At 39.2% G+C, this 27,591-nt stretch overlaps 1 protein-coding gene across 1 annotated transcript in view; it reads right to left on the bottom strand.

Moving 5' to 3' along the window:
* Positions 1 to 26,928, bottom strand: part of GRM3 (glutamate metabotropic receptor 3) — a 68,233-nt gene extending 41,305 nt beyond the window's left edge. Inside the window, exons 1-3 of the mRNA XM_042470664.1 lie at positions 26,864 to 26,928; positions 13,607 to 14,218; positions 668 to 1,523 (exon numbers count right to left, since the gene is read on the bottom strand). Coding sequence (XP_042326598.1) covers positions 668 to 1,523; positions 13,607 to 14,116 — 1,366 coding nt within the window. The 5' untranslated portion in view covers positions 14,117 to 14,218; positions 26,864 to 26,928. The remainder of the gene's footprint in view (positions 1 to 667; positions 1,524 to 13,606; positions 14,219 to 26,863) is intronic.
* Between the last annotated feature and the right edge of the window lie 663 nt (positions 26,929 to 27,591).

Raw genomic sequence — 27,591 nt, 5'->3', positions numbered from 1 at the left:
TTCAGTGAGCCTGAAGGAGGCTTAGTGAGGAGTGAGATGGTTAGCTACTTTCTACTCCTTTTTGAAGTTAGTTTGAGGTCACCAAGGAGAGTCCCTGTTGCTCTCCAGCACCAGAGAGGGTCTCAGGTTGTCATTACATTTTTGTAAAAAATAAAAAAAAGGCCCTACATTTTTATAATGCAGTAGATCAATGGTGAGCTGGAATGTGGATTTGTGGACCAGTGGCTGGAAGAGATACTTCTGGGCAAAGACAATGGATTCAACACTGCCTAAACACATTATTGTAAATAGGTTATTTCAGATAGAAGCTAGATCACATGGTACATTGTGTGCAAATATGATGGTATGGGAATAGGGTGTCCAAACAAGACATTAAATAAATACCGCTTGCAAAAATTACTTTTTTCTATTAAAAGGCTCAGAATCCCTTTTTTCCCTGATGTACTTCTGAGGAAATTGCATTGTGTGAAGAAAAACAGGTCAATCATAGAACATACACCTTTCATTTAATGTCTATGACCCAAAATGGCTGTCCTTCTATCCTCCACCTCTTCTTGGATTTACTTTTGCTCTGCTAAGGTGTTCACTTCAGGCAATAAGAAAAAGGCTTTCCCACTGAAGCAACATTTTATAGTTCAGGCATACAAAGAAAATGTAATGATTTTACCTGTAAAGTTGACTTTCAGTAGGTAGTCTTTGTAGAGCTTCTTGCCATCCAAATGCTTCATGGCATCACAGAGTTTAGTAGTGTTTGGGCACATTGTCCTTTGCATTTTATGCAAGGCATGGGCCATTGCGTATACTGCATTCACAACAAACATGATTTTAGACTCTTGTTCATAGTTGGAGCTGTCAATAGATAAGCTTTTGTCACAAAGTTTTCTGTGGGATTTTCTGCTTGGAAGGCTGCACTGAAATTTCTGCTCCCAAAAATCCTTGAACCAGGGATTGCGATGGTTAGTATCAGGGGTGAGGCTTTGGAAATATCGGTCAAATTCTTTCACTGGATGGGAAGCAAGCTCTAGAGTTATTGCCCCATATGCCACATGCTCATTGCCTTTCACAACACTCTCCTGGGCCCCCCATCCATCACTGGCAACCCATGTAAATGAAACATTAAACCGGTTGGCTGCAGCAATGAGCTCCCGAGAGTCATCACTGCGCATGAAGAGGACAACAACTTTTGCATTGGGTTTCTGGAGTAGCTCTTTGATAACACTATCATAAGATTTTCGAATATTGGAACGACCAACTTTCTCAGAGGTGGCAATGCATATGTTCCGGAGACGAGCCTCTTGTTCAAAGGCTTCAATCCCTGTTTCTCCATAGTCTCCTTCTGAGGCGACAGTTGACACATAGGTCCAGTTAAAGAACCGCAGGATTTCAGCCATTGCTTTTGCTTGATAGAAGTCTGGTGGCACAGTCCGTGCAAAATAGTCATACCGAGACTTGTCACTCAGCTTGGCGCTGGTGGAGGCATAACTTATCTGAGGAATTTGGAAGAGTCTAAGCAAATTTGCAACCTAAAAAAGAAGAACATAAATAGCTATTTATATAAACCAATGGTGACCTGGAACCAAATGTGTCATGGCTGTTTTACAATGGTCTGCCCTGGAAATGTAAAGTGCATATATAAGGCAAATATCCTTGCTGGTGGCAAGAGAACATAGTGGGCTAAGAGTTAATAAAGTTTCCTACAATGACTCAAATGATGTGTATCATCATGTTCATGATGTATCTATAACCCAAACCTTGGTTTTCTGAGTATCTGAAGCACATTATTCCATCTTCATCCATTCTCCACTAAAATGTAATGTAACTGACTGGAAAGGAAAGTGAGTAGCTTATGTATGTAATGATATCTATGTAATGATATATCAGTCTGGCCATCACTGCCCCAATTTGTGTACTACAATAATATGGGATACCTGTAACTTTTACGATAGGTATACGATACCTGCAACTTTTAATGAAGATGTATGTGTACCTTCAGGCTAGAAAAGGTTAAAAAATAACAAAACTATGGGTTAAATTGAAACTTCGTCTATCAAGAGCAGATCTATTGAAAAAATTGGAAGTTGTTAACCACAACTAAATTAAGCCCCATTCTTAGGCATCATGGGAACACAAGATTAATTTCAGGACAGATGCAGGAGATGTCAGTAGGAAGTGGCCTCCTGGTTGCCCTGGTTTGACCGAAGACCCAACTGGATATGAAGTGAAATGTCTGTTTACTAAAATAATCTGTTCCCCCTTCTATAATGAGATTCCCTCGGAGATATGTACTTCAGTGAATAGACCTGCAAATGAAGTTCATGCTTACCTTTCGACCTCACAAAATAATGCACACTGAATGCAAGATGAGGTGAAGGAAATCATATTCTATGACAAACAGACATCTTTCACTAGAAGTGTTTCACTACTTGGGAGAGATCTTCTGCAAAATGTGATATAGATATAATCTAGATTAATATTATGCCTGATTCATCATCTCTTACAGAGAAGGTATCACTTGAATGGCTCTAGCCTGTGTCTAGGCCTGCTGCTATTCTCTTATTTAGTCCAGGGGTTCCTGCACTTCCAAGGGATGCAAGGTGGAGTTTCAGAGGGTGCAACAAAGAGTGGCTTGTGTTCATGAGCAATGAATCACACATTTTTTTCTGAATAAATTAGAATCTAATTGCTCAATTGAGATTGCATTTTATGCACTAAGCTAAAAGCTTATTTTTTAAGTTCAATTTGTTCACCTGCAGTATTGCATGAGTTCAGTTTGTGATTCAAAAATTAGAAATTAAATTTCTTCCTCTTCAAATGTTATATTACTTTTTTAAAGGGGTTGCAAACATTAATCAAACATTTCCTAAGGTTGTGGAGCATAGAAAAAGTTGAGATTCGGGAATCACTGGTTTAGCTGAGCTGGATGGTAGTATGTAAATTGAAATTTAACATGTCTAAGGCCACCAGTTCATACCCTGCTGGAACTTCAGTTCTGGCGATTTTGTGTCTGAACAAAGGTGATAAATAACGAAAAAGAAGAAAGGAAGAGAAAGCAAGACTGTTTCTTCAGAGCCTTGATCAGTTGGGAAAGAGACCAGCTATAATCTCAAAATTATTTTCATTATCTCCAGCTCTGTTAATATAATCACTGCTTAATTTCTTTCTCTTTTTACAACAATAAAAAAATCAGTGTGCTTCACCAAGGTTGCAGACAATTTTAACTTTACAGCTGGTTTTTATATTTATTTAGAAAAGAAAAATCAAATGTATATCTGAGGAAAATACATAAATTCTATAAGAAGCATGCTGAGACCGTGGATTAGCAGAAGCAGATTATTTATATACGTGGAGGTACTCAGATTCATATTAAAAGAGACATACAAAAATGATTGCCAGATAGGAATTATCAGTGGAGCTAAAAATAGTACATTTAAAATGAATAATTAAAATACACATCGAACACACTGGAGAATGGTTTCAGACAGACTGTCTAAACTTGTCATTGCTGAAAACTAAAAGAAATTTCATAGTACAGTGTACATGAAGTGAGTAATTAAAATATGTCAGTTCATACATTTAAAATAAATAAATAAATAATGTGGAATGTTTAGCTATGGTAGGCAACAAACATCTAAATATATGTGTGAGTGTCAACCATTTTTAGGTACTATCTGCCCAACATGATCAAGCAAAATTACAGTGTTCTGTATTACATCATTCACAAGTGCGCCCACTACATTATTTCCTTATCCGGAACAGGTACAATAAATAACCAGGAATTCAACAGGAACATAATCTTTAGTATTATATTCAGACTGGGATGCCAGATTTGTTGCTCTCAACCAATACTAATGAATCAAATAATAATCAAAGCTTCTGTACTGTTGCATCTGGAAAAACGTTTGGGTGCTGTATAGGTAAAGTTAAAGGCAGGCTTTCTGCTCAACAAATGCAGTCCCAGCAAAAAAAGCTTTGCTTTTGTTTGAGACAGAAACCACAAAGAGTTAATTTCCAGTGCCTTGACGTCTTGAGAAATTCAGTGTTCTCTGTCTAAGAAAAGGGTGGGTAGAAACAGCCTGGATCTCAAGGGAAGTTGTTTATTTTCTGTTGCTAATGAATCTAAAGGAGCAAAGCTATGGAATGTTCTCAAAGAAATGGGAGTGCCATGACTTCTGATAGTTCTGATGAGAAATCAATACTTAGGACAAGAGGCTACTGTTAGAACAGAATAAGGAGAAATAGAATGGTTCCCAAATGGCAAAAAAGTCAGGCAAGGATGCATTCTACCCTACCTGTTCAATGGGTAGGCAGAAAATATCATATGAAGAGCAGACTTGGATGCAGAATACGGAGGAATGAAGAAAGGATGAATTAATATCAACAAGCTAAGATATGCAGATGACACCATACTACTAGCAGAAAACATCACAGACCTAGAACAACTACTAAGGAAGGTTGAAGTAGAAAGTTAAAGGCAGGCTTTCTGCTCAACATAAAGAAAACAAAAATAATGACCATGGAGGATCTACACAAATTCAACCTAGACAATAAGGAAATCGAAATAGGAAAAAGTTCCCATACTTTGGATCTAACATTGATCAGAATGGGGACTACAGTCGGGAAATCAGAAGACTGGGAATGGGAAAAGCAGCAATGAAAGAACTAGAAAAGATTTTAAAGTATAAAAATATACAACTCAGCCTGAAAGTTAGTATTGTACAAGCCACTGTATTCCCCATTGCCATGTATCGAGACAGTGAGAAAAGCAGATAAGAGGAAAACTAATTCTTTTGAAATGTAGTGCTGGAAAAGAGTGCTGAGGATACTGTGGACAGTTATAAAGACAAACAAATGGGTCCTAGAACAGATCACACCTGAAATCTCTCTGGAAGACAAGATGATAAAGTTCAAGATGTTGTATTTCACCACTTCATGAGAAGGCATGCCTCCTTGGACAATACAATAATGCTAGAAAAGGTCGTAGGATGTAGAAAGAGATGTAGACCACATACTAGATGGATGGACTGTATTAAGGAGGTCACAGGTATGAATTTGCAGTACCTAAGCAAAGCAGTGGAGGATAGGGAGTTTGGAGATGTCTTATCCACATGATTACCATGAGTCTGGATCAACTCAAAGGTGGTTAAAAACAATAGAGCTTAAATTTTATTTCCTGGATTTTACATGTTTCTCAGAGCTGACATGGCATCCTCTGCCTGCACTGATATACCTCTAGAGACCATCTTAACTAACAACATCTTGACAAACTGTAGGGCCATGACTTTCATCTCCTCCTGTATTTTAATACCCCTTTCTGCTGAAGAAGCCAGTGGAATTTCAAAAGCTTGCATGATTTTTGGTTGGCCCAATAAATGTATCATTATTTTGTGGACATTAGATATTATTGCATTTTAATGTTCCGAATGATGATGACGACGACATTTTATTCATGAAGATGTGCAAGATGCTAGATTGAGAAATCACTCCATTATTTACCTGGCCAGGATTCATAGATATTCAGATAAGTACAATGGAATTTGGGAGTATTAAATCCTTTAATTGCATCAGTAGGATGTTATATGAAGATTTTATTGTGTTCCCTTAAAACAGATTCTCTAACAACATTTGTGCCCACAGGGAAAATGATTAAGAAAAAAATAGCCATGAAAAATGAAACAGTGCCCATTTAAAGTTATTGCCTGCCAGCCATCTTGGAAATTAAACTGTAAAAATCTTGCTAAATATTCATTATCTGCTATCATAACTCCCTAGGAAGGCAATACCTTAAAGAGCCTTATGACTTCATTAGCAAAGCAGAACAGTGGGAGTTCAGGCACTTTCTTTCAAAAAGAAGAAACAGATCTTTATCCAGTTTACATCACCTTTTTATCACTGTCAGTCTGATTTAACATGACTACTGAATAAATGCCACCATCCCCCAACAATGCCTCTTGCCATTGTTTTAACTTCCAGAGGGTGGCATCCTTACATGCCAAAGTAATGTGAACATTTTTTTGGTACTATTAACCTCAACCTGTTTGTATGTGCATGTGTGTAGCAAGGGCATGATCGAAACCAGTGGTTTTAGCTGGCCTGGAACCATAGTAGGGTTGCCCAGGGCTGTAGTGACCGCATGCCCCGCAACCCTACTATGTGGCGGTCCTCCTGTCCACACAGGGGCTGCTATGATGACATCACACACGTTTATGGTGGCCTGGCTATGGTGCGAGAAGAAGCTCCGAAATGGAGCTCCTTCTGGGTGTGTGACTTGGTCCCACAGCCACCAAACATCTGATGGAACGACGCCGGGTAGAAAGGGGCCAAGAGGCCCTTTTTTCCTATGCCTCTGGCTCCCAGAGTGTCCAGGGGCATGAGGCACCAAGGACACCCCTTTTCCATGCCATGGAGAAGCGGCACTTTGCTGCTTCTCTGTGGTCTGGAAAAACTCTGGATTGGGGCCACAGGGCTGCCAGTGAGGCTGCCCTGCCCCTAACCCAGAGCGAATGGTCTCCTAGAATGATAGTCCAACAAGGAGACCATTACACCACTCTAGCTGATGCAGATACACCCCCCACGGCTCCCCAGCCCTGCTCTCTTATTTCAAATTTGAATATTGATTTGGTTTCACTCCTCATCTATCCCAATTTTTAAACATTACCTAAATAATATATTTCATTTTAACTGAGTATCAGCGAAATCTACTCAACCATGTAGATAATCAAGTACATCAATACCTTGCAGTTAAAACACTGTCCCAGTATTTTAAAATACTATTTATAGAAGGCATCATTTTGCTTACTTCTTGTTCTGATAATCTTCTGGAAGATCTTCCCCAAAACATGTAAAAGTCAGGCACTATCCTTACACACATTTTAAACATCTGTGGTGCTTTTTGTAGAAGTTGTGAGCAATATAATTAACTGAGGTAAACAGTGTCTTCTAATTTTCCCCCTGACTCTTATTTATGTACTAGCTGTAATCACATTTGCTTAGAGTATTTATATTTACAACTCCCAGTGGATAATGCATTGGTGACTGTTAGATTAGATTCCTATATGGGATGCAATGGTTTAGTGGTTTAAATGCCAATTCTGATGATAAGAAGACTGGAAGGTGGGCAGTTTGAGGCCTGAGTGCTGCATGATGGGGCGAGCTCCTGTCACTAGTCCCAGCATCTGCCAAACTAGCAGTTCAAAAGCATGCAAATGCAAGTAGATACATAGGTACCACTTCAGTGGGCAGGTAACATGTTCAATGTAGTCATGCTGCCCACATGACCACCAGAACAGTCTCCGGACAATGCTGGCTCTTAGTAATGGAGATGAACACTGCCCCATACAGTCAGTTATGACTGAGTCAAGGGACTACCTTCATCTTTTACCTTTAATGTGCTTTATAAGTGACTGCCCCAATACCCTTTTGGAAACTACTGTTCATCCAAAAGATGCTGACTGCTGCCCACCAACCCTTAGGTTAATCCCAATCTTATAACAGTCTTTTCAGATTCACTCAATTTAATGGGAGTTACTTCTAGGAAAATATGCATATAATCTTTTGGTTCCTAGTTCTTTTTCTGGGCATTTTAAAAGGTTCTGGTCTTGACCTTCAAAGGAACAAAGATGTTGTAGCCCTCTAAATGTTGCAGGACTCTTATTTCCATTGTCTTTCACCATTGGCATTATGGACCAAGACGGATGAGAGCAGCATTTCAATAGCATTTAGTGAACCATCTATTCCTGAAATGATCTGTGGCCTGGACTCACTGAGGTCACCAACTGAGGACTCTTTGTGCTGACCCCTTCTGAGGCCATATTAATCAAGAATAGGTCATTTTCAGTGGTAGCCCCTTGGTTGGAACTCCTTTCTCAAAGTCATTTGATTAGTACCACTTCCTTCAGAAGAAATTGATTTTTAAAGTCCCTGATCTAGAGAGCTCTTAAAAGAAATGAGAGTTGCAAATTTTATTCTGCTGTGGCTTATTTCCACATTGCTTCTCTGTGTCATGATTTTGTTGGTTTTATTAGATTCAGTGTAGCTGACTCCAAGCTAGCTCTGAAACAAAATGCTGGCACATTAAAGTCTTAAGTCTTCAGATTTCTAACCATCCCATTCCATATTTCCCTTCCTTGTATTTCTATATCCTGACTCAGCTGTCACCTAATATTCTGTTCCCATGGAGTATTCACAGCAGTGATTGGCTTTTTTCTAGACAGTCCATGGTATTAGGAGCCCTGGTGGTGCAGTGGTTAAATGCCTGTACTGCAGCCATTAACTCAAAGCCACAAGGTTGCGAGTTCAAGACCAGCAAAAGGGCCCAAGCTCGACTCAGGCTTGCATCCTTCCGAGGAGATCGCTAAAATGAGTACCCAGACTGTTGGGGGCAAATTAGCTTACTTGCTGTTCACCGCTATGATCTTTGGAATAGCGGTATATAAATAAAACAAATTATTATTATTACTGTATTATTATTATTATTATTATTATTATTATTATTATTATTATTATTATTATTATTCTCCAGCCTTCCACCAAGCGCTTCTGCAAATCTTATGATTTCCCATGCTGACACTCCCCCTCCTTGTGAGTGGATATTTCTGGTTTGGCTAAATAACCACTGGAATTCAGAGATGTAAGTTCACTATGAATAATTATGGTGTTTTCATTTTTTTAAAAAAAAATCATGGATTATTACCCATGTTGCTTGCCTTTAGAAAGTGATGTGGTGAAGTATAAATTAATTACAGATAAATAAACAGTACATGATAAATAAGCAGCATTAGAGTGGAGTATTGGTTACAATGCTTAGAATTTTAGCTTATGATTTAGGAGATTCATATTCAAGGCCACACTGAACCATGAAATTCATTGGATCTTTGGCAAATCTCAACCTGATCTATCTCATGAGGTTGTTATGGGGATGAACAAGGAGGATAAGAGTCATATACACCACCCTCAAAGTAGGATACACTTTGCAACTAATAAATAATAAGATTTTTTTTAAAAAAAAATCCTCATTTTCCAACAAGTTGTTGTTGATAACCCCTCTGCAAGTCTGCAATGAACATGTTAGATTTCCATGATTTTAATTGCACAGAGACTAGATTCTTCTCTGTGGATTTCTTCACTGACTCTCTCTCTCTCTCTCTCTCTCTCTCTCTCTCTGTGAGAGAAAGGTAATGTTTATTGCTCATTTTCTTTCAGGATGGGAGATGGGAAGAAGACTTTGCATCTGAAAGCACGAAGAAATAACCATACTGATCATACTAACAGCTGTCCGGATAGAAGCCACAGGATATTGTAAATACAGTATTGCTGCAAATTTCAACAAATCATGTTGAGTCTTATTCTTGGGAGAAAGGTGGGGTATATCTCAGATAAACAGAATTTTAAACACCCAGTTTACTCCAAATTATATCTTGGCTTTTACAGAGAATATTTACAATGAAACTGGAAATCATGTGTGCAGTGAGTATCAGCTGTGAGTCTTAATACTGTGGATTTTCTTATGAATTTTCAGGGGGATTACTCTGTTGATTGTCAAAGCTTCTATTCCCCATCCTGGCGGGGGATTCTAGAAAGCGTAGTCTAAGAAATTAATTTTGCCAAGCTCTGGGATGGTTTCAAATGCACTTCCCATATTTCCCATATTTGAAGAATGATGCGATGCTACTTATGCCCTTAATTCCCTTTGACAGGCATCTTGAAGACAACAGTGATAACAATCAACAGTGCACTTTCTTTGCCGGCTCCAGTAATTTGTGAAAGCAGGGTCCCTCAGAGTATATCTGCATGTTTAGGAAAACATGCGGAGACAATCAACTATTTAACACCAGAGTACATATTTTTGCATGCATAAGATCCAAATTTCAGTGCCTGTATCTGGAGCTAAAGAATTTTAGAATGAGTGGGAAATGTCTCTTTTGGATTGATAATGTGCAGGGCTACTGTAGTCAGTAGAATGCCAGGCTTGATAAATTATTGGTCTGACCCAGCCTTTGGAAGCTTTCAATGTGATAAGTTTTTCCTCCTATACCTAGAATTTTGAAGTTTTTGCTTTTTTGGATTACAGCTCCCTGAATTGTCTTTGAGATAGGACCTGGAGGCACTTTACTACAGTGATTTGGGTCCTTATGGAAGGATAGGTTCATGCCTGATCCCCTGTCCACTGGCTTTTGGTGTCCCTTACTGGAAAAGGCCATCCAGAGATTTGAGGAGTGGTGCTACCAATATGCTGATGACACCCAAATATTTCTGGATTTCTCCTAAATCTGATGAAGCTTTTAAGGTTCTAAACCAGTGTCTAGTGTCAGTAATGGACTGGACCAGGTGAACCTAGATTTGTTATCTTTGTTTCTAAGGCAAAAAGCTAGCGTTGTCCGAGGACTGCTCTGGTGGTTATGTGACCTGCATGACTGCCCTGAATGCTGTTACCTTTCCACCAAAATTGTATCTATTTATCTACTTGCATTTGCATGCTTTTGAACTGCTAGGTTGGCAGAAGCTGAAACTAGTGACAGGAGCTCACCCCATCATGCAGCACTCAGGTCTCAAACTGCCAACCTTCCGATCTCCTGATCATCAGAATTGGTGTCTTAACCACTAAACCATTGCATCCCATATAGGAATCTAACCTAACGATCATCAAGGCATTATCCACTGGGATTTGTAAATATAAATACTGTAAGCAAAATGTGATTACAGCTAGTACATAAATAAGAGTCAGGGGAAAAATTAGAAGACACTGTTTGCCTCAGTTAATTATATTAACCACAATATTGCATGCTTTTGAACTGTTAGGTTGGCAGAAGCCGGGACTAGTGACAGGAGCTCACCCTATCATGCAGCACTCGGGCCTTCAGCTGCCAACCTTCTGATCTTCTGATCATCAGAGTTGGTGTCTTAACTACTTAGCCATCAAATTCCCACACTAATGATTAGTTGCATAATAATGAAGGTGGAACTATTTCATCTGTTTGGCATAACTACAATACAGCAGTCACAGTAAAGAGAATGCTGTTTGAACTGGCAGGATTCTTGCTTTAATATTTTGTAGCATATTTTATGCTTTAAAGGAAAGCAATAGAGACTTTTACATATATGTAAGCAATGTAGTTATAGTGCTATGTAGTAAATCCTAACTGACCTGTCTCTGTCTCCACTTATTGGGAGGGAGACACTACAAACAATTGGGAGTGGGTCTGCTCCCCTATCACCCAGGAAGAAGCTGACTGCCATTTTCATCCCTTGCATGAGTGATTTCTTTCACAATTTTCCCTGGGGGTGGAATTTACTTGTGTGTGATGGAGTAAGAACCGAAATCAGCTGCTTCACAATTGGCAAGTGAACAGACCCCTGTCAATCGCAGCAGTTGTTGTTTGGCAACTGGGGCCTGGGGATTTTCACAGTCCCTATATTGCCCCTGAATTAGTAGGTATGTAGGGATTGTGAATAAATACATAATACAGTAGTGCAAGTGCTTAACTGTAGATTATGTATTTGAAATTGTTAGAGGATTCTGGCTGATATTTTTTGTTTTTTGTTGTGCATCTAGTTTCGAATTTACTTTCAGTTGTGTTTCCAGTGTCACTAATTCAGTTGCATCTGATAAAGGTATTGGTGCTTGGCACCTTTTATATACTATATGCATGTTAGTCTATAGGAGATTAGGCACAGCATATTATCTAGGATAAATTCCTGTTGCCTATTTATCCATACATACTCTCTCCCTGCATCATGGAGGTTTCCTTTCTTCTCTGAGCTTCAGTTCTCCCTTCACATTTTTTCTTTCTCTCGCTCCTCCATATGAGATGCTCCATGCTTTCCATGTAGCAACTTTACTTTTTTACAATTTCCTTTAAGAAAGTGGACCTATATTGACCCTATCCTCAAGTATTTGTGAGTTAAGCTATTTTTATATATCTTACAAAGAAGACAAGGATTATTTTATTTATCTACTAAACTGATCATTGTTCTCCTGCCTTCCAATCAATTGTTCTGCTTAGAGATCCACTAGTACTTCTCACATTTCCCAAGAGAAGTGGACTTCACAGAAATTGTGTCAAAGATAGTCCTTAAGGTTATCCAAGAACCTTTGCTGTTGTTACAGTTGCAACAGATTGGCACAGCTCCCCTCCCTTGAATCAATGCCATTAATGATATTTTGCACATATGGTAAGCATCAGTCTTAATTTGGAAGAGTACATTTAAGATGCGTAATCTATTGATAGCTCACTTTTCAGAGAACTGTGTAAATGAGAGCAATATTGTAGAACAGTGCCCAAAAGACTTTGAGAACTGGGAATTCATTGATTCAGATCTCTCTTCTGCTCCCCTTCCCAGGCTAAGTAAGCACTAAGTAAGACACTTGTAAACGCAGGCAACAGGGACAAAATGCATTATTAGTACATCTCAGATTTCCAGTCTTGAAGGAAAGTCTACGAATTTAAGAGTGGACAACCTACTAGATGGTGCATTGCTCATAAAATTCCTATTATGGGAGAAGGTAAATTAAATCCTTGACCTCAATTTTTCATTCCTTACTGCAATTACATAGTTTCTAAGCTGTTTATTAGTTCCACTAGTGAGCTATGCCACAATTCAGTTCTGGTATTCTATAGGCAGCCTTCATTTCTCAAACTCATTGTGACTGAAGGTGGCCTATATTAATCCAATGGAATTGGGTTCTTAGCTGAGAGTGCTCTCAGTCCATCTAAAGGACAAGTGAGGAATATGAAGCATAATTTACCCTTCTTCTTCCCTCTTGGTTAACACTGACTATTCTCACTCACTCTTCTTCTTTTTTGGTTGTTTCCACACACACACAACCGGGGACGCATACTCATCATCACTTTTTGGTTTAAACTACAGGTGGATATGCTTTCTTGTGGTTCTTCTATGAGGGCCTCACAAGTTCATGTGCCTTCTTCTCCTACAAGGGCCAATGTCTTTTTTTTTTAAATTAAAGTTTATGAAGTTCAAATACAATACTAAATACAGATAAAAGAGGAAAAAATCATATTTCAAGAATGTAAATTATTACATTTTGTTTTGTTGTTTCATTTTTATAATTGATAGCAAATTAAAGTTTATCAAAATCCTTTATCTTTCCATTGTAATTTCCTCTCAATCTACTTGGTTAGTCAAGTGTTAATAACAGCATACAGAGTCCCCTTTTACTGTATATATCTCTCTCTATGTGTACACACACACAAACATACATATACACTCATACACATATTGTATATATATTTTCCCACTTCAACTTATCCAAAAGCTTTATACTAATTTGAACTGTACCTGGGGAGTCATGTCCATCTTTTTTTTTTTTACCAAACTTTAATAGAATTTCCCAGTCTGCATTGAATGATCTTAGTGATCTATTTTCTATCATACTCGTAATTCTATCTAGTTCTATGTTATCTAGAGACTTTAATAACCATTCATCTATTTGTGGTATTTCCTTTGTTTTCTTTTTTTGTGCTATAAGTGTCCTGGCAGTTGTTATTAAATATAGTATTGTTTTACATTGCTTGTCAGAGATTTTGTTTGTCATATTTCGTAAATAGATTTCTGGTAGCATTTTGGTTTTTTAAGAACTAAAATTTCTCACCTGTATGGAGACACTGCTATAAGAACCTCCAATAACACCTACGATGAGTAATGGGATGTTTTCTTGAATTGCATATGACCCATCAGGACACATGTACTCTGCTTCATCTACTTTAGTCAAAGAAGCCTTGACAAACTCCAGTGACTGCTCTAATGCATATGTGTCCCGTGAGCAAGTATCCAAAATGTGTACTCCAAGTTTAATTCCTGGGAGCAAGTAGCTGTCTTTGTTGATCTCATCAATTGCAAACAACATTGCCTCCAGACGCTGAATGCCTCGGTCTTCATTGATCCTTCCACATTCATCTGTGCCACTGCCCTTTTCCTTAATTGGGAACAGACCACCAAAAACCAGGTCTCCTTCAAATTTAACTTCTTTCCTTATAAAGTTATGGTCACCAAGAGTAAGGAAGACTCCTTTGGAAAACAAAGCCAGCACAAGCACCTGGAGCTTTGCAAACATCTTCACTGGTCCTCTTTTGGCAGCTTGAAGGAACATTTGTAGGAACATCTGCTAGAGGCCTTCATTCCTTCTAGCCCACCATCTCACAGTGGGAAGTGCCATCCCACCAACAAGAGAAGAAAAAGCTGTCCAGCCCTGTTAGTCAAGTACCTAAAGAGATGAAAAAGATAAGAAAAAGACTGAAATAAACACAGTATGTCTTTTCCCTCATTCAAAACTTAGTGAGTTGGGGATGGATCCAGATTTACACACATTTTATTTGATTTTATTTATTAAAATATTTATATCCTGCCCTATATCACCACACATCAGTTGGTGTACAGATGAAATCAATTAAAAAAATGCAAAAAATTTGCAAAGAAAGCATATTAAAAACAAATTAAAATAGTGTAAAAATATGATCTGTACATGTTTGAGGAAACCATTAGATCCGCAAAGCATTTGATAAAAAGATGTCTTGTAATTTGGTGCCAAAATGAAACCAGTCCTGGTGTCAACTGGACCTCAAAGGGGAGGGCAATCCATAACTGGAGTGCCATAGTAGAGTAGACCCATTATTATCTACACACACATAGTATGGCTCTGTGGGACACAGAGGAGGGCTCTTACAACAGACCTCAGTCCTTAGACATATGTATATTTGGAGAGGTGTTCCTTCAAATACTGAGATCCTAGGCAACTTAGGTCTCCAAATGCTATTACCTATACACTGAATTGGTATACTGTTGAAGTTTATTGGTGTCAGCCAGTGCAATTCCTTTAAAACCAATATCATGTAGGAGATTGTCACATCCTGGAGGGATAGACATGGAACTTAAAAATTAAAACCATGTGTTATCTCATGAAGCTGTGGTGGATGAGTTCAACCCATATGCAGCCAAGACCCCAGCCGCATTTATCCAGTGGCTTTCAAAAACAGGAGCTTGCCATTCTTGAAAAGCTGCTGTGGTCTGGGCTGCAGATGGGTTGCACTCGCCTGGTTGCGGCTGCATGAGATAACACCTGGCTTTGACTTTTCAATTCCACATCTATACCAGCAGGATTTCTGGGTGCAACAATCTCTGTAGTTTCTACTAGATATTGTGTCTGCTGTGTGTTGCACTAGCTGTAGCTTCCTTGTGATGTTCAGGGCAGCCCCACATAAAGTACATTGTAGTAGTCTAACTCGAAGTTATATCCAGTATCCTGCTTGTACCTGTAAAGGAAAGACTGAAGCATTTCCAAACTATGGAGTCCACCTGGGCTTCCCAAGATAGTGTCATTAAGCAAAGCTGTGCACTTGTTCCTTCAAACAGCACACTGATGGCACTCACCCCAAACTCTTAATGGCTTTACTCAGCAGCTTCTTATATAAATATTAAACAGCATAGGAGACAAGATGGAGCCCTGTGGCACCCCACAGCTTAATAGCCATGTTTCTCTTTGGAATAAGTCTTATAGACAGGAGAAGGACCCCATTAAAATATGCATCCTACTCCTATCATGCAGAACTAGTTCAATACAGTACCAAGTCCAATTGCAATTAAAGCTACTAAGAACTCCAGGAAGATCAAATGGAAGAACCTCCGTTTTTCTGCTAGAGTAGGTTTTGATCAGCTTGTTTCAGAACTATGCTTTAACCTGAAATCACATGGAAATAGGTCTGAAGTTGCCATCTTGTACTTAAGCACCCTATTAGCAATAGGGTGCTAGTTCTTACATATCTCTGTGCTCAGGGAGACCCTCTTTGGAAGCACTAGGCACTTTACCCTGACAGAATTCATTCAGGACTCGACAAAGTGTGGCCTGCAGACATCACATGCTGTCCTTGGGACCTCAGAGGCACTCCCAAAACCCAAGATTCCCCTGCCACTTTTTAAAAATTCACGCCAATTTTGGGGTAACTTTTGCTCCTGATGTGGCCAAAATAATCCACCTCCCCTAAAATTGCAGCAGATATGCTCCCCTGCCCCCCAAAGCCCCCCAAACCTTCCCAAAACATGCCTTCCAAAGAACTGGAAAAAAAAAAAGACAAGACAAGAAAAAAGACTGCCCTAAATGGTGATTGGAAGTGATGTCACTTCACTTTGGGAATCCTGAAATGTGTTGGTGCAGATGTCTCATCCACAGGATCACCATGAATCAGGGTTGACTTGAGGGTGGTTAACAACAATGCCTCTGGGCAGGTACAGAGAGGAAAAATGTTGCCTACTTCTCTTCTGGATTTTACTAGCCAAGATGGAAATGAATCAAGCTTCTGATCTTTTCCTTAGTCTGATTCAGATCATGTTGCTCCCAGAGCATTCTAAATTAGTAGCCAAAGGAATTTTCTTAAAAGGCTAATGGTCTAAATATCTTTTGCCCAGCTCACCTCTGAGCACTGCATTGGGACCTTTTGAGTTTTTTAAAAAATATGATGATGCAGGGACATCTATACAATTCCTAATAATATGGAAAAATAGAATGATCTTTTAAAATCTCTGTTTCTGATAATACTCAAAGTTGGAGTTGTTTCATAAAGTTGATCAGTAACAGATTCAGAACAGGAAGGAGAAAATATTGGTTCATACCACATATCATTTAAGGTGAATTCCTTGTTAGGAGCAGCTGCAGTCCAGCTGCTTCACTTCAGGCAGCAAATATCTTGGGCTAGCCCTGGTCATTGGATTATTAGTTATTTCATTTAACTGTTGCTGAATTTTTGCTGATTTGGAAGGAGAAAGGTGGCTGTGGGATTTTGCCACAGGTGCCAAAGTAACTTCGAGAGGTATGGGTACTTAGTTTTCTTTCAGAGGTGAGGTGCACCATTTACTGCTCTGCTTCAGGCAACAAATGTCTTGGGAATCCCTGGCCATGGGATATGGTGATAGCTACCAGCTATCTTTGAGAATGAGAAAAGCTTACAAAATTCCATGCAATATAGGTCAATTCCATGCAAGATAAGTGAATATCAATGTCAATAAGGCACAGTAGCAACGTGGGTCTACAGATACAATATACTTCTGAATATCAGGTGATGGCGACAAAGAATGGGAATGATTGCCTTCGTGTCTTGTTAAAAGGTTGGGAAAGTTACTTGTCTAGGACTACAATTCCCCCAAATCTTCCAACCAATGTAACTACGGTTGCCCCTCCTTTCTCGCGGACTTGAGATCCGCGGTCTTGAATATTCATGGAGGGGCGACCTCTGTTATTTTCAATGGGGAACCCCCTCCCATGGCGCATGCCTCATGCGCGCTTGCGGACATGCACCCCATTTAAGCCTATGGGGCTTGAATATCTGTGAGTCTCCATTTTCACCAGGGGTGTGTGTTCCAGAATGGATTCCCCGTGAAAACTGAGGTCTGACTGTAGTAGCCTTTTCCAAGCTCTGGATTCATCTGTAATTTTCTTGGAGTATCTGGCTAACTGTTGGAAACAGGCTATTACATTAGTTGAACATTGGAGCTGATCCAGATTGTATTTTCTCATATGTTAATTTTCAATGTTACTCATTCTCTTCCTATAAGGTAGACAGTGATGTCATTTCCTCAGCATATAGCTGCCCTGATAGCCACCCCATAGACTCACACAGCATCACCATGCCCCTTGAATACATTGAACTAGAGCAAATATAATGGAAAGTTTCTCCTTGTTGATGTGATCATAATTCCAGGTCATGTTTTGGTTTTTCAGTTTTGTCCTTGATCCTGTTTCTTTAAATTGTACATTTGGAGTCTTAGCCCTCAAAGTAAATCAAGTATGGTAATATTTATATAGAGCACTTCAATAATTTATGGCTGTACTTACCTTTTCTCCTTAAAGCAGAATTTATAATGATGAAGCTTGCAGGCCTATGTATAATTTAGAAACACTTAGCATTATTTAAAAGAGAGTGCTAAGAAATTTAAAGGAGAGAAAATTAAAATTTAACACCAAAAGGAGGAGAAACAAGGTTGTTTGCTTCTGTAGCTTTCTCCTCAACACCTGTATCCCATGCCCACGCAATGAGGAAACCTTGGAGAATGATCTGCAGGTTTTAAATTGGCAGAAACCCCTGTCAAGAACTCAGATGCTTAAAACATAGAAATGTTGATGAACAGCCTCAAATGCAACTCATCTAAGCAGTCAGAGCCTTGTCTTCATGAATGGTAAATGATATCTCAGCTGCAAACAACATCACTACATCATCTTTACTCCTCTTTACAGGCAATCTATTTTGCTGATCCAATGCATTTGTTTGATTGTTTAACCACACTTCAAGTAAACAACCACCAGGATGAATGAGAACTCCAATTTCTAAGGCAGCCTTCTACAAGCTGGCACCCTACAGATGTGTTTTGCCTATAAAGCTCAGGCAGTATGTTTGTTGGTCATGTTGGCCAGGATGATTGGAGTTGTAGTTTATGAATGCTTGGAAGGCACCAGCTTGGGCACATCTGTATGAGATGTGAGATCCAGACAGCTGGGTATGGATATACATTTCAAGGGCTCATCACAAAAACAGATGAGTACTGTGTACCCTCCATCATTTCACAGACCAAAACTGAGACATGTGCAGCCAAGCAACATCAGAGCAAAAGTTATTAGAGAAGAAGAACAGATAAGCATGGAGAGGCTATAGCAGTGTGCTCTTCCCTGAGATTACTGGGAATGGCAAGGCTCTGTCCCTTTCTGTCCTCTTCACCTAATTCAGAGTCTGAAAAATCTACATTTGTGTCTACAGTTCCTAGAATCCTCCAGCCAATATGTCTACTGCCTAAACAGTTTTCCCCTAGGCTATACGATAGTTTGGTGTGAACACTAATGCCTAAGAGTTTAACAGTCCATCCCTTTTGTGCTTGCTTGCCATACAGTGTAAAGATTCTTGAAACTTTGTTAGAGGCAACGAGAGGGTTGGATTTACAGGGAAGAAGCATCAATGGGAGAGACAGGTCTGTTATCGCTAGCAAAAACTGGCTGGAGTCTGGAAAGAAGCAGGTTAAGCATTTTGCTGCCTGAGACAGAACAGCTCCTGCTCAAGGATCATAATACTTAAAGTCATGTGCCAGGCTACCAGAATAGCCTGGCACATAAGTGAGAAGTCAGATCTGCACTGCAGAAAAAAAATCAGTTTGATACCACTTTAACAGCCATGGCTTAATTCTAAGGAATCCTGGGATTTGTAATTTGTTGTGGCACCATGGTGCTCTGACAGAGAAGGCTCACAAAACTACAAATCCTAGACTGCTATAGCATGATGGAGCCATGGCAGTTGAAGTGGTGCCAACCTGGATGATTTCTGCAGTGCAGATTAGACCACGGAACCTTAAAAGCACCTCTCCTTAGATCCAACAGATGTTTCACTCTGCCTAATAGCAGGGCCATCTGTGATTAAAAAATCCTATGTCTTGCTCAGTCTTTTTTCCTAGCACTTTCTATGTTGATGCAAATAGAGAGCTAGCAATTCCATATTTACAACCAAACACTGCTTAAAATATAACTGTTATATTTAAATTCTGAGAAATTTGTGGGAATTAAAAGTGTTAAATTTGGACTGTGCTGCAACTCTAAATAATGTGAAAAAAAGGATTACAGTCCAGTGCCGTACTAAACTCCTATACTGAAATGAACAGAATCTTTGTAATTGTGAGTGTGATCTTTAGCTTTGTGCTCATTGATTTCAGTGGGAGTTACTCTGTAGTAGATATGCCTTTGGTTGCTTCCAGACAGAGGGCTTCTACCATTCAGATTTAAAAGGCATTGTGAAGCTATTCCTGTTTGTTTTCCTGAATAGTTTGTCTTGGGTAAAAACCTGGAAGAAACTGTAGGAAAGTAAGGGAGGGCTGTAAACTGGGGTGAAAAAGTTCATTTAAAAATAGATTACATGCTTTTGGCAGGGCTGTCTGTCACTTTTATTGTTTTATTTTGTGAAGTGTCATGCACTGATGACACGAAATAAATAAATAAATAAATAAATGATAACAACAATAGTCATTCTGGGCTGCTTCAACACAGCAGAAATAATTCAGGTTGACATCACCTTAACTTCCATAGGTCCATGCTATGGAATTCTGGGAATTGTAGTTTTGTGAGACCTTTAGCCTTCTCTGACAGAGAGCTCTTGTGCCACAACAAACTACAGTTCCCATGACCCTGAAGCACTGAGCCATGGCAGTTAAATTGGGTTAGAAAATGTGTCTTTGGTTGCTTCTAGATAGAATGAAGAAGGGGAGTGAAATGGGAAAGGGGGTGAGAATGGGAAAATGGGAATAGGGTGTGAAATCCATGTACTGGGCTTATGCAACAACACTCCATAGCTGGAATGATTTATACAAATTGCTCATTTCCAAATATTTATTTTGCACTATATTTTTTTTAAAAAAAGAAACATGAAAACACTGTGTATTGTTCAAATAATTCTTCCCACAATCTCATAAACCTAGATGTTTCCATATACTCTTGACTAAGTGCTCACTTTCAAACCTAGGAAAGGAGGTTTCCTGTTTTCAGCAGGAACTTTCCTTGCCTTGCTGCTGGGATAGCCTCATCACTGCTGGAAATTGATTTTGCAGTTGATCTGGAGCCATTTCTGTCCATTTGCAGCATGACTTGCTCTCCTAGGATCTAATTATTACTGATTTGACAGACTTTGAAGTATAAAAGCCTGAAGTAAAATGATAGAAGTGCAGCAGCAGTAGATGGGAAACTCTATGCAAGACATCCAGATCACTTGAGAAACTGCTGAGGAAAGGGACTTCCCTTGCAGGATAAAGCAGTAGGCTAAGTGATGAAATTCCTGAAATATAATTTAACTCAAGCACTAGGACAAAAAAGAAAATGAAAGAAAGAAAAAAGAAAAAGAAAACCATACAAGCATATTTCCTATTACCATGTATGGATGTGAGAACTGGACAGTTAAGAGAGATGATAGGAAGACAATACATTCATTTGAGATGTGGTGCTGGAGAAGAGTGTTGACGATCCCATGAACAGCCAAAAAGACAAACAAATGAGTCCTAGAACAGATCACGCCAGAAAACTCTCTGGAAGCCAAGATGACCAAACTGAGGTTGTCGTACTTCAGACACATCATGAGAAGGAAAGACTCATTGGAAAAGACAATAATGCTGGGAAAGATAGAGGGAAGTAGGAAGAGAAGAAGGCCACATGCCAAATGGATGGACTCTGTTAAGAAGGTCACAAGTTTTATGAGGTTGTAGGAAATAAGCAGAGCAGTGCAGGACAGAGGGTCTTGGAGATATCTCATCCATAGGGTCACCATGAGTCGAGGTCAACTTGAGGGCAGTTAGCAACAAATGTACTGTTTGTATTGGGGGTATTCGGCAGTTGTAGGGAAAATGCCAGTGTATTGCAGTGCAGAAAAATGTCTCCCAGAACACAGTGTATCTCTGTGCTGTCAGGATATAGTGTGTTTGACAATAACCAAACAACCAATAACCACAAATAACTATAGATAATCCTGGCCTCCATGACAAAAGAAAAGAAAAGAAAAGAAAAGAAGAAAAGAGAAAAGAAAAGAGGCATATGCAGACATAAGCTGGACATTTATTTTGTTTTATGTGCTTTCAGGTTAACGTCAACTTATGGTGAGTGTATCATTGGCAAGATTTCTTTAGAGGATGTTTGTCATTGCCTAAGGCTGAGATAATGACTCAGAACCAAGATCTGAACTCTGGTCTCCCAGAACCTTATCCCACCCATTTCCCCCTGTTATGGGCATGGGAAGGGGCCGCTCGAGTCTGAGAAAAAATGCATTTTATCACACCTCAAAGTGTCCTCAAAATGGCCTCATTTCGTTGCCCAGCGCCAGTACTAAATGAAATGTAAGGAATGAAACTATTCCTCCTAGCCGTTGAGAATTAAAATGCAGACTAGTCTCTATATTTTTGTGTTGCTAATGGAATTTAAAATTTATTTCCTGGACTTCCTAATATCCACATAGCCAGAAGGAGGAGATGCCCGCCTGCATGGATACCTTTCCATGCCACCTTAACTAAGAACAACAGCAACAATGTCTTGACAAAATGCAGACCTGTGACTAATATCGTCATTTCCCCCCTCTTGTAGGATTTTTAATACCTTTGCCTGATGAAGAAGCCAGTGGACCTTCAAAATTGTATATTTGAGTTGGCTGATGAAAGGTATCATTGTTCTATGAATTTTGGATGTTATTGTACTTTTCTATATGGCCAACATGGCTATCTCTGGATACATAGACCAGGTTGTGTGACTGATTTTTATTTTTAAAACAACCTTTTCCCATCTGAAGTACACTAGAAGGAGGGGATGATTTCTTTCCCAGATGCTTTACCACAGGGAATTATTTTACATGGAGGAATATTTAAAAATAGGACACACTCGTAATGCGAAGACTGCACAATCCAGAATGTTTCTATTTCAGTTAATCAGCTTGTTCTGCCCAATATCATGGCACAGCTGTTAAATAAGAACACATGAAAGAAAGCAAACATAGCAAAAGGTAGGTCAGGTAAAAGTCCAGTATGGCAGACCTAGTATCTGCAGGGAAAGGTATTACTACATGTTAAATGTTCAATGTGGCCTTAAAGAGCAAACAATGCTACTTATTGTCAGTATTTTTAAAACTGTGGGTTTACAGTCTTTCAAGATAAAGTGCTCCTTGGATGGTAATATTCCTAGCCTGTAGCTTTTGACACTGCAGGCAAGGGAATGCATCTTGAATGCTCCCACATGGAAAATAAATTGCTGCATGTAGAAAACCAGCACTTTAGCAAGATGGCTAGGGAGAATTGTTTTTACATGTGTGGGAGGAATTCTCTTCCTGAAGTTTTAAAATGCCTTTATTATCTGCTGTGGCTTACATGTCAAATGGAGCAGTGAATGAATTCCAGATTTTGGTCCAGACTTTAATGAAGCTATGCAAGGTGCCAAACTGCTTGTGGGACAGAGTTCAGTGTTTGAATTTAGTCCTTTAAAATAGGACTAAAATCTGGGGCAGATTATCCACCCCACTGACATGGAAACCACAAACTTGCCATTGATTGTCTGAAGACCTGTTTGATGAGAGAATGTCCCAAAAGAGCCTATTTATTCTGGTATGCATTATATAAAGGCCAGATTTATAGAAGTGTACAAAAAATTAATAATAATTCCATTCCTTCATTTCTTTTCATTTCTAACATTTTCACTTGTTGCATTTTCTGTTTACTAGAAAGAGCAAATTATTTTCATTTTCTCTATTCATTTCTGTGTTTTCACGTGTTATTGTTGATTTCAGTGGGGGACTTGACTACTATTCTGTAACCTGTAACGTCCCCCCCCCCCAGGTTTCCAACTTGTCATGAGACCAAATTTCATACAGACTGAAGAAATGGTTCCTCAAATTAGCACCTATTTGTAGGTCACATGTGTTACAGTGGTTTGAATGTTGGACAGTGACTCTGGAGACCAAGATTCGATTCCCTGCTTGGCCATGAAACCCATTGGGTGACCTTGGGCAAGTCACATGCTCTCAGTCTCAAGGGAAGGCAATGACAAACCTCCTTTGAACAAATCTTGCCAAGAAAACCTTGTGATAGATTTGCCTTAGGGTTGCCATAAATCCGAAATGACTTGAAGGCACACAAGCGCACATGCACACACACATTGTTCAACCTATAATCTGCTCTTTGTTTCCAGTGGGATAGCCTCCCTTCATAACCCTAAACTGTGCACATGCTTTGAAGATCACAAGGATCATAGGCTTTGTGACATATAATATAACCTGTTCATTTATATAATCCTTGGCCGTGCTGGCCAATTGGCTGTAATAAAGTTATTATTATTATATAATCCTTGGAGTTTATCACACTGCCTTTTCCCATCCTTTCCTCCTGAGCTGGGATGAAAAATCCAACATGCAGATTTTATCGTAAACCTCCATGCCCAGGAAGGAGGCTTCCCGTACCCAATCCAGACCTCTCTGGCACTTTTTCATTTCTTTGCAAGGTGCAGGTGAAGTCTGGATTGGTTACAGGGTGCCTCTTGCCTGGGCATGGAGGCAGGGGATAAAATCCATATTTAAAAGTTTTCATTCCATACCTAGCTTGGGAGGAAAGGATGGGAAAGGGCAGTGAGATAAACTCCCTTGACACCACTAAAAGTTTGATAGCACCATTCACAATGTACTTCTTTGTCTAACCCCCTCAACTTCATCACATGTGAATCACAATTGGAGTTAGTTCACACATGATGAATGTATGCTACTTGTTCCTCATCCTTTGATTAGTGAGCACAGTGGCCTGGCAGTTGAAAAGCACTTCATAAGGTTTGTGCCATGGCGGCTTTGATAATTACCAACAGAGTCAGGAATAAGTAACATTTGTGTGTGCGCAACATCAATAAACTAAAAAGTTCAGTTTCTAGTAAATTTACATAAGCAGTAATTAGTCTAGACCAAATACGTAACCTATACTTTTCCGTAACACTAATGTTTCAATAAACGTTTAGGTCCATTTGGTATGGATCTTTCCACTGATAGAAGATTAAAGACCACTGGTAAAAAGAAGGCAACACTTAAAGCAAAGGCCAGACAAGACGGGCAAGATATTTTTTTAGTCTCCAGAATATTTTTGTATTTCTGAAAATGATATTTGCACAGACTGAATGAAATGAGCAAATTGCATTGCTAAATTATGATAACCGTGGTCTTGTTACATCAATTTTTACAGATCAGAAGCACTGGATGAGCTGTTTGTTATCATTTTAAGCAAACAGCCAATCCTTTTGTGCTTGCCGTCTGTGTGTTTTCATGTGTGTGCATACATTGCTTCACAGAGCGAAAAGACAGTAGTATTTCACAGTGACATTCCAGCAGAAATTGCAGAAACCTTGACAAAAAGGAAAATGTTTGCTTCTTGTAGGGGAGGTGGAGATTTGTGAGGAGAAGGGCAATTTCTTAGCAGAGAAGGTGGGATCTTAAATCATTACATCTCTTGATATAAGGCAGATATTATTTTACACACACACACACACACACACACTGCAAATTTAAGGTATTGAAGTGTGTTATTGGAAGCAAATTATGAAACTGGATATGTATACTAGTCAAGAAAATATGCAACTGTAGGGTTCTGATAGTTGATTTTATAGAGAAGAATTATGTTCAAAGTTTGTCTGATCATTCAGCAAGTTTAATTTCTCCCTGTAAAATTTCATTTTGTTAGTTTTGGCCCAGCTTTCTAATCTATTAAAATAATTTTTTGAATTTTGATCCTGTTCCCTGTTGACTTTTTGTGATTATGCCATTTCTTTCTAAATGCGTACAGAGTCTGTTTAATGATATGCTCTAGAATCTCTCATGGTACTGATGTCAGGCTAACAGGAAGGTAATTGTTTGGGTCTTCCCTTTTTGAACAGTTCTTTTAATATCCTTGGATGTAGTTCCTGGAAATAATTCATTTATTTTGCATTTCCCCTACTGCACCCTCTGCTCTATTTTTTTCAGAGTGAACACCCCTTTCCTTTTGAGAAAAGACTGAGGTGAAGAAGGTGATTATATTTATATGCCTAGACAATGTCTATGTTATATATAATGCTCCCATGCAGAGTGGAGTATTGCATATTTGAAATTGGTTATCTTAATAAGATAGCCTAAACACCTACAAAATTACATACTTATCCTCCTATCTTAAAATTTCCATGAATTCTGATGCTTAAGAGATGATTCAGTGGAGAGTTGATGTTAGCCTGCCTTTTTGGGAAATATTGTTGTTCATAAGTTGGAAGTATCGGTGACTAGAAGATTGAGTAATAGGGAACTGCAAATAGATATTGGCTAACTGACAAAATGGCAAAGAATTCTCAATCCTTCAGATAAAAGAGATATTGGTGGGAAACCATGCCTGCGCCAAACACTTTTATAGGAAAACCTTGAACAATTCAGTCTTTATTATATTTCTGAGGTATTTCCATTTTATTAAAGACAATGTCTCAAAAACATCTTCCCTGTCCTGGAGCTCTATACCTTGGCTGTGAAATATCCACAGACAAGGAACATTGCATATTCATAGCACTGTTCAAAGAGCAATCGTGGAACATGACAGGTTTCCTTACAGCTCTGCCAAGCTAGCTGGATATATAGCAGGTCATCCAAGTTACATTCTGTCCCAGGAGAAGCTGGGAATGCCTTCCACACCATTGATGCATGTTTGTGTGTGTATGTAGAGCACTCCCCAGCCTTGCAGTTGAAAAGGTTATATGCCCCTCATGTACATATGTTGTCACTTTTGTCTGCAAAAGACATACGAGCAATGAATGGGAAAGGTTAAAGTTGTATTTTATGCTTTGGCAGGCAAAGGCTGTGATTTATACCTTTGATGGCTTTTTCTGTAAGCTGTCAGTATGCTGAAAGTATTTTATATGAATTCCCAATTCAAAAGGGGTAGTCACAGAGTCACAAATCCCAATAAAAATAAATGAAAACATCAAAGCGCTGTTTAACAAGGTGCTAAAAAACTTCCTCTTCCTGTTATGAAATGAGCCAGGAATTCAGTGGACAGTGCTGTGCTTGAAGGGAGATATCATAACATTCCTTATAATTCAGGACTTGGCAGCAATAGAGTGGTGTCTGGTGGCTTTGATACTGATAGGGTGGTGAATCCACTCTGCACTTTAAAGGAGTTGCCAGAAGTGGTGAGCCAATGTTCCAAATATGGTCAGCACCATGGATAGCTCCTAAAGAAAAGCATGTATTCTCACCCCAGTGACAAGAGAGCCATCAACTGCCAGTGCAGTAACAGTGATGCTCAGGATGCTATGAATGATTTCCTTAGCTATCCTGTAATTTTATATGGGTAGAATATATCTCTGCCTCACCTGCTAGAAGGTCAGGAAAGCTCGATGGAAAGTAAGTATGTGTAGTGGCTACAAATATTGCAGGAACCATGTGGTCCAACAAATATTGTTTCACTGCAGCTCCCATCAGTGTGAGCCATCTGTGGACAGGTATAAAAAAAGAAGTGTCATGCAGTTCTTTGCTTAAAAGTAAGGACCCTGTGAATCCAGTAGGCTTAACTTCCACATGCAGGAATATAACATGGCTGCTTTAATCAAAGAGTGAAAGTTTTTACTAGTTGACTGAATTGGTTTTTTAAAAAATCTGCGGGGCTTGAGAGCATTAACTTCAGCCGCCTGTCTTAAAAGTTAACACATATACTGAGGCACTGCTGAATGGTAACTGTTTCGGCGCATGAATGTTACCTTCAGGCCACAGTGGTCAGTGGTGTGTGAAATCACAATTAGCAGAGCAAGTGTTTTGAAAGTGAGCAGAAGCTGTGGCAAATTACAGCATGCTATTAGCTTGATTTTTGTCACAGCTGTGTAGAGAAACAGCCTGATGATAGCTGGATTGTGGCACGTATTAAACAAAAAATTAATAAAGCATAATTGATTGTGGATCACAGTTGCTTGTATGTTTTAATTGTTAATGTCACAGAAACTGGCTGGCAACAAAAATTGCCCTCAGCTACAAATCATCCTATAGATTTTTTCCCCTGGTTACAGAGAATTCAGCATCTGATCAGGCCAGTTTCTCAAGGTCTGCA

This window comes from Sceloporus undulatus, chromosome 5 (assembly GCF_019175285.1).
Source record: "Sceloporus undulatus isolate JIND9_A2432 ecotype Alabama chromosome 5, SceUnd_v1.1, whole genome shotgun sequence".
Classification (NCBI taxonomy): domain Eukaryota; kingdom Metazoa; phylum Chordata; class Lepidosauria; order Squamata; family Phrynosomatidae; genus Sceloporus; species Sceloporus undulatus.
The sequence above is the reverse complement of the archived record's forward strand: the minus strand, read 5'-3'. Positions and strand labels throughout refer to the sequence as shown.